General features: G+C 35.2%; 1 protein-coding gene across 3 annotated transcripts in view; it reads left to right on the top strand.

Moving 5' to 3' along the window:
* LOC106519871 (transmembrane protein 132D-like) overlaps positions 1-8,772 on the top strand; it is a gene marked incomplete at its 3' end in the record, with an annotated part of 206,719 nt that overhangs the window by 158,871 nt on the left and 39,076 nt on the right. For all 3 annotated transcript variants that reach the window (XM_014011718.1, XM_014011717.1, XM_014011716.1), the window contains 1 exon segment: positions 2,214-2,354. In XM_014011718.1, the coding sequence (XP_013867172.1) occupies positions 2,214-2,354 (141 nt within the window).

Below are 8,772 nucleotides of genomic sequence, written 5' to 3'. Positions count from 1 at the left end.
TTTTATTACAGAACGTCTTTTTCAGTCATCTTTTATTTCACAATGGTGTTTTTTTCACCCCAGAGGCTTATTTATTTTTCCAGTGACACTGTTCGTCAGAAAAGAATGACTTCATCTGTCAAAAAAACAACAACTAAAAAACAGGGCGTAGTCAGTTGTTTGTTCGACTGTTCCTTTACCCAAACAGAAGTAAATCACATATTGATATCAAATCATGCTTAAAGGTGCAATGCATACTCCAACGCAGTAGGCTGCAGTATGGCGCTAAACATATTGTACGACTCTTGACCTGGTAAATCATTGGTAGCTGTTACCAAATTTCCCTCTCGGGTCAATAAAGTATTTTTGAATTTGAATTGAATTTTTCAAGCTGTGCAGTGAGCAGGTATTCAGGACAACTAATCGATGTGCAAGGATCGGCCAATGGGTGTGCAGGTCCAACCCACTGACACATGATTGACAGATGAAGTGATCCTGCTGAATAGTGTCATAAGGAACTAAATAAGCTATTGGGGAAAAGACCATTATGGAATAAAATGTTTTTATTTTATAAAAACATTGTCACATCATGAATATATTTATTATTTATTCACAAAGATACCTATTCTTTAATGTCACATTTGTTTTTTCATTATGAACGTTTTAAGCTTTTGTCTGTATACATTGTGCAGATTCAATTAAAAAAAATTCTAATAGTGGTGTTTAATATAATGTATAATCAGATACTGTTTTACATGGCTGATCTCTGCTGATTAAAAAAAATCTCTCCACCTGTATACCGTATATATGTAATTACTTATAATACTTTTTTATTCTCTGTTTTCTAAAATTAACACAAACATATATTGTTTAAAATTGAATGACCATAAAACAACAGGATTTCTATAGTGTTCATAAACAGATGACTTGTTTGTTCCAAGAAATATTTGGTTTGTCACTAAACAGACATTCACACAAACATACACAGACACAGCGCACGCTTTCAACAGAYATGCATGGCATATTTTTGTGCAATTTTTGGCAAGACATAAAGCAATACAAAGGCACAAAGTATGTGGGAAAGGAGACAAAGAGGATTGACATTTTGTTCTTTTCTGTACAGAAAAACTGAACTTTTCTTCAGAGTGATAATATTTATTGTCTTTATTATTTTTTGACAAAGGAGAGTAAATAAACTTGTGAGTACACATGGGCCTAAAATATGTTAATAAACTAAGAGAGGGTCTTGTCAAGGTGATGAATAGAGTAAAAGACAATGGGACAGATTAGAGAAAAGAACACAAGAAGAAGGAAAGAAAGGRACATAAACCACAGGATGCCTTGAGATTGAAGTACTGAGAAGGGGCAGAGGGAGGGATGAAGACAGGAACATAAGTAAGATAGGGAAGGAGATCACAGAGGGATGGATGAAAGACTGGGGAGGAGTTGGAAAATAAAAGAAAAGACTTAGTTTGWAAGAAGAGGCCTGGTAAAAGAAAATAAAGTAGAGGGATTAAAGGGGAAAAGCTGTGGAAGGAGGACATTTGGAACAGAAGGAGGGAAGGATGAGGAAGAGGAGAATAATTTAGATTGAAGAAAAAAAAACAATGTGTCGATGAGGAAGCAGAGAAAAAATATGGAAGCAGATTGGAAGAAAATTAAATAATGCAAAGGTTACGAAGAGTGATGTTAAAAAATATTATTTAATTTCAATGAAATTATTTATTTATTTAAAATTAATTATTATTTAAAAGCTACTTCAAAATGTAATCATATAACAAACAAAAAAAAAAACAATTGGTATTTCCTTTTTATCAAATATGGCCTCAGCACATTTCAGGTCTGTCATGTGCACAGACATGGTTCTGGTTGGGAAGAAAAACATATTAACTTTTGTAAGCACGTATCCTGTCGCACTCTTGTCTTTTGTCTCCTGCACCTTTTTTTCTTCTCCCACCAAAGAAGATCGTGGGAGGCAGAACTGTGTTTTGTGAATCAGTTTTAAAAAGACATTTCATACCAAGAAAGTCTCTGGCAGAGATCAAAGATAAATCAGAAGGAAAAATGTGGGCAGGGAGATTCCAAGCAAAGTAGATCGCCTATTTTTAAAACAAATCTCCACCTAACTTTCTCAGTTAATCCTTCACCTTCTTTGTTTATATCRTGCTTATGAACTTCGGATTAACCTCACTTTCTGATTTTTCTTTTTGTTTCTGTCTGTTTCTTCTCTGTAGGGTGTGGTTCCAGTCAGGCATCAACTTCCTGGCTGTGAAACCCAGCAACCTTGTCGCGTGGGAGATCAAACARGAAATGGCACCGGGAAGCAGTTCCTTGGCAGTGATTTGTCAGAGAAAGGCCTCCTCCACAGCAGAAAGGTACGACTGAAGCTCACATAACTGCTCACTTTTTTTTCCAACAGCTTCCTGTCATCCAGGAGCGCCTGCGCTGATTCCTTGAACAAAGCATTTGGTGGGTGCATRAAATGTCTGAAACACGCTTTGATTATTTTGCTTCAAGGCCAGAAAAATGATAGTGCTCCATTTTATTATTTTTTTTCCAGCAAGGGAGCTTGGTTGTTTTATGGTGACAGTCCACATGAAATAAAAACTRTCAGCCTATAAGAAAAGGCTAATTATTTTATGCAGCCTTTGCAAAAGGTTTCTTTATTTTTGTGACACGTTAAAATGGTTGAATTTGAGTTTAGAATCTGAGAGTCTGGGTGGCCATTTTAGCTGGAGACTGCTTTTCATTTTAAATATCTATTTTCATGATTTATACATTTAGAAAAATCAGAAGCAGAGAATTCAACAGACCAAACTGCTTTTTTATTTAATGCAGGGGTGTCAAACACGTTTTCACTGAGGGCCACATGAGCGTGATGGTGGCACTCAGTCAGTTGTAATTAATTTTGACGTTTCGTGTTTACCTTGGATTAAACAGGAAATGCCACCTTCCTTGTCTCATTGCCAAAGCTGAGCACCTCTAACAAACAATTGAGCTCWATGTGGTATTTTGTGCATAGAAACAATGTTTAACCACGTCCTCTTATAAACACAGAAAGTTACTACATATAAAACTGACTAAATGTGAAATAAATAATATAGAAATATTTTATGTAAGTAAGTCTTTCTTACTGGATGTGGTGAGCAGCTGCCGTCTTGAAATCTGGACTCTTCCACTTTCCGACAGAGATTGCCAACTGGAGGGACCTTCCCAGTTTGGATTTGATGATGATGATGATGAAAGCCTTTATTGTCATCGTTTGCACAATGAAATTACATTCAAGAACACCCATTCAAGAAGACTTACATGACAAAAACATGAGGTAACAGCTGTTCAGATGATGCAGCAACCAGTTGGGGTCACGCTACCTTTAAAAAGCTTGGAATACACACAATARGAAAAATGAGTTAAAAATGCTCTGATCCTATGTTCACACAGAAGCACATAATCATACGATAAAAAAAACACTCGCATAGTGCAAGGCAGCTAAGGAAGGGAGGGGGCTGGGGATCAAACACACGGTACAGGGCAGGGTGCAGCAGCGCAGGTGATATTTCAGGGTAWTACTCTGTGCTGGAACCAATCAAAGACCTTCAGAGTCCAAAAAATGTTATCAACCAAACACAAATCACCAGAGTTCAGTTTCTCTGTCTCCACCCATCGTGGCCTTCAGACTGATCCACCATGGGTGAAACTGSAATTCTCATCAGAATCACATCCAGTTTGTGACTTATGTCCCCCAACATTTGAGTTCGTGTATTTCCAGTTTGAGTTTGTGCATTTCCAKTACAGGAGACACCATCCAAGGTCCYTGACAGCTTTTCACAGGCCCGCACTGCTGTCAGTTTTACAACTTGTAAGTGGGAAATTCCYACTTCCTGGTACAATTGGGCCAYAACTAATGTAGCTTGTGAAAATGCAGCTAATTGTAGATTACACACAGTTAACTACGGACAGAAGCCACCCACAGGCGACACWCACTCTACATTTTGGACACTAGCTGTAGGGGAAAACAGGTCTTGTTTCTTAAACTTGACTGAGCAGCATACTTCACAAATATTTACCAAGTATTCAGTCAGGTTCTGCATTAATAACTGTCAGCAAAATATGTTTGATGTATTGGATTCTGAGGTAATGGACACGTTTTTTTTTTTTTTCTGGTTTTGGCTGAGAAAGTACAATTAACAAACTGTCTTCATACAAGAAAGCATACAATTTATTTACACTTATTATTTATATAACCACAAATTGCAACTGTAGTTATAAAAGAACATTTGATGTGCCAAAATTACGAGTTATTACCTCTGTTTCATATGTAGACCTAAATGTGTTTTATATCAAATAAATTATGATGAATAATGAAGGCATTTTCAGCAAGTCTGAAAATCATAACAATGAACTTCAGATGTTAACATTAACCATGATTACCCTGCTGTGTCAGCTCAGGCTGCAGTGCATTCAGTTTCCACTACTGTAGTGTACATCTTCTGTACACTTCATTTACTGCGTGAACAGTGAAACTTTTCAACAGCTCTGCAAAATCTCTAATTAATTTGAACTCAGCCTTAGTTTCTGAGAAACTCTGARATTTTTCTGATGCACTAATTTAAACAAAGTCCCGGAATTTTATCTGTGAATCGTCTTCCAGGAGTTACTTAAGAWAAACAATGTAAATGCATTTCCTGTGACCTGTTGCTCATTAACATCTTCCATGTTCTGATCTTTATGCTCCAGTTTCTGTCACACAGCCTGTGACTCTTTGTAAAGCAGTGATACGATGTGCGCACTGAACACAAAAATAATTACYAGCAATATATTTTTATTCTCCATAATTAAATGTAATTTGATTTACAGAGTTTTTATGCACTAATAAAGATTTATAATGTAACAATTTATTTTAACGCCACCTGAATATTGCAGAGTAATTTAAAAATCAAAACCATTTATTTGTGACATTGGTCACTTTACATAGATGTGTTTAATAAAAAAAACAGTGAATGGTTGCTATATTGGTAGTTTTTGGCACATTAATTCCATTTAATAGTTCCTGAAGGACATCAGTTTTAAAACCACTCATTGCAACTATAAATAATCACTGTGGCATTTAAAATACACACCAGTTCAATGTTGTAACAAAACAGACTTTAGGCAAAAACACATATTTTTGAAATAGTTGTAAATCTGGTAAAAGGTTTGTAAAAGGTCAGAAGAACTGTATTCAAATAAAATAAAACTGTCAAATTATTATTCTGCTTTGCTAATGCAGCTCATTCTTTTTAAAAGTTTTCTCAATACTGTTGACATCTCATCTTTTTAGTCTGTTAATAGAAACAAGCAAGTTTGCATTAGGCATATTTTAACTATGTACAACTGTGCTCTTGTTTGGATTTTTGCAGATGTATAATACAGGCTGTTCAGCACATTTGCTTTTCTCTGTAAATGTAAATAAAAAGGAAAAATACAGTAAGGCACTGATTTTAAAAGACACAATGCTTGTGTCTAAATATAGTTTAAAGCTGTTCTTRATTCACTTCTGTAGAATCGCTGCCTTCGCTCTTATTTGCAAGGATTTGAGTGAATTGGATTAAAGGAACAGAAAAAAAGAAAATGAGCATTTTATTTTCCATTTATGTCAGCCTTATCCAGATGTGGGCTACATGAGTGCAACAAAGATTTGAATATCAAAAACATAAAGCATAGATTAGTAAATGCAAAGCGTACAGTATGCAGGTGAATTAGACACGTTACAGTAACATCATGGTAATAAAACCAGGGAAATATAAGAATTTATGTTGTCTTCCTTTCCTTCTTTCTAACCTTTTGTCTTTACTTTACATTTTACTTTTGTTCTCTCCTTGCTCAATTATTTTACTGTACATCTTCTGAGAATGCAAGTCCCTTCCATCCCTCCTCCTTTCTCTTTCTCCCTTTGCTCCCTTTGTTCTTCTTCGTTGGTTTAAAGCCTTTGTGATGGATGTCTTTCTGTTGGATGGAGCTGTTATTGCCAGGCCACAGCTCCATTAGCACCACTTAGCTAGCCGTTAGCCACGTCTTCCCTTGACTGATAGACGGCATCAGCAGCGATGACTGATCACAAAGTGGCATGGCAGAACATAAAATTGATGACAAAGCATCTTTATGCTTTCAGATGAAGAGCTTATGGACAGACAGAGAGACAAGCTGACAGACGGACCAGGATATAGACTCAYAAAGTCAAATGATAAACTTTGTTTTAAAGAAACCAAAAAGTTTGTTGCAGCAAAGAATATAAGGTGAACGAAGGCCAAAAGAAAGATCTGACATGAGCAACTGAAAACCTGAGACTATATTCAGAGAGGAACAGCAAAACTTAGTTCAATGTAGTTGAATTGGTATATAGACTTTGGCCATTTGGTTTATTTTATTTATTTATTGTTATTTTTTATTGTGCGTTTACTCCATGTGTACTGCAATGCTATTATTGACTACTTTGAGCATAGTATAACAAAGTAAAATTGTAATTCAAATTTATTAATTATTAATTTAAAACTAAACACCATGAAATGTTTTTGTGCAGTGGGGTAATTTGACTACATAAATATAAAATGTTAAAGTTYAACAAAGTGCATGGTAAAGTGTAGAAATGTGAAAAGTGTGCACATATAGTGCAGGYCATGTTCAAACGACCAAATTAGTTTCACTTCTGAAATAGACAGCACTAAATACAGGAAAATAAACAAAAATAAGCATTTTTTTTTACTAAAAAGTCAAACGATATACCATAATAAACTGTTGCCATAAGAAGCAGAATCACAAGCTTTTATCAGTCATGGTGTGGGCGGGATGGGTAATTAAAAGAGCTGATCTGTATTATTCTCTGAGAAATTTCTGTTTGAGAGTTCAATTAGGAGAGTGCTTCACAATAAATGACTGAGTGGGATTGATAATTCCTTCTGACAATTATGAATGGATTTAGATTACCTTTTCTTTTTTGTAAATTATTCTTATCTGACATTTGTGCATTGGTTGGTKCATTTGTAAACAGATGTGGTGAAACAATGACTCGAACTGTGYGTGTTTTGCTATTATGTGTGTTACAATGTTTTGTTTGGTATTCATATTTTTATATATCTTACATGTGATTCRGCTTGGTTAGAATTTGAATGAATGGAATTATTGTCTCACCATCACAAATCCCAGAAGGCCTCCCTTATAATTTTCATTGAAGCTCCATATTTACACAACAGTTTGTATCAAAGCAATCTTTTTCTGTATTGATTTAGATTTCATATTAGTCACTGCTTGTGTGATTCTTTCATTTTGATTCTAATTTCCTTTAGCTGTAATTACACACCTCCATCAAACAATTTTTGCTGCAGTTAATTTCTCTGCAATGTGCTAAAAATAAAAACATGAGACCTTTAGATGCCTCTAATTCCTTAAATCTGATCATTGATGCTTCTTGAAAAATGATCTGTATCTTGTTAGAATTCATTTGTAGTTTGATTACCAGTTAAGTTATGTGTTTATGTTGTTGTGATCTATAAATGTTGGATCTTAAGGTGTGCTAGAAACAAATCTGTTTTGTTTCTTTCATTTTGCTTTATACTATGTATTGGCTGGACCTCGCTGAGTTTTCCGAGTAGTTATTGATGTCATTAGTCATTTTCATGGTCTCTCTGGAGTATTGTCTCATTTGTAAAAATGTCACATTTTTTCCTTTCTGCTTATAGTCTTTTTGTTAATATTAACAAAAAGTAGATCACGCTTTGGTTGACCCTAATTTAGTATGGCGTATTACATGAGAAAAATGTACCAAAGTTTATGGTGATGCTCCCAGAATGGGAGCAGTGTTCCATTTCACGATGATGATAAGATCTATAGATTAACACTGTTAATGGTCTTTGTTCAATGTTAGAACTGGGGTAATGCACTGTCCACAYTCCATATATGGATTTGATATTTATCTGCTCGTGTGTGTGCGTGCTTCAAGTTTTTCATCTTCCTGAGCTATTAGTTAGCAGCCGCCGCAGGGAAAAMACTCCATTTAATGATTATAGAGTACTTCCTGTAGCAACTGAATCATCTTTGAACATTTTAGACTATACGTACTGTAGGGCATCCTTAATCAGTATAAACAGTGTTTCAGGAAGCAGTTGCCAGGCTGTTCAGTGCAGTCCTAAATGAAGATCAAAATGTTTTTTTTTTGTTCCAGAATTACGTCCGAGATGAGAAGTAACTTCCAGCAAATCTGTGAAAGCACTGCAACGTTTAAAATCAAATACTCAGCTGTGAATAGCTGTAGAGTAGCACTGCATAGCAACATTGGTTTCTATTTTGCAAGTTTAGACACTGTTTTTCATTYGTCCTGAACTTTATGTTTTAATTATCCTCAGAGGTATGAAAGACASCAGCCTGTTCCAGAGCTGGCACAAAGAGAAAGCTAACGATGGCAGTTTATAGGTGTTCAGTGATAAGCACCTGCACCACCGTTCAGCCATTAGTCTGAGTCAAATATGAGAAAAGTTTTTCTTAAGAGCACACACTTTCAGTTTGTTTCAGATTCAAAGAATGTATGTTGTTAAAAGTATGGAAGAACAATGATGAAAATAACATTGGTAAAAGTAATTCCCTCTTTAATTTGAGATATTTTTAATATATAGATTAAATCTGAATTGTGTTGTTTTATGTGAGGGACAGATAACTTAAATGATGGAAGAAGCACAATTAATTTATTTTTTTGTTCAATTTTTATATTTGTTACTGACTTGTATTTGTGTGTGTGTGTGTGTGTGTGTGTGTGTGTGTGTG

This window comes from Austrofundulus limnaeus, unplaced genomic scaffold, assembly GCF_001266775.1.
Source record: "Austrofundulus limnaeus strain Quisiro unplaced genomic scaffold, Austrofundulus_limnaeus-1.0 Scaffold84, whole genome shotgun sequence".
Lineage (NCBI taxonomy): Eukaryota > Metazoa > Chordata > Actinopteri > Cyprinodontiformes > Rivulidae > Austrofundulus > Austrofundulus limnaeus.
The sequence above is the reverse complement of the archived record's forward strand: the minus strand, read 5'-3'. Positions and strand labels throughout refer to the sequence as shown.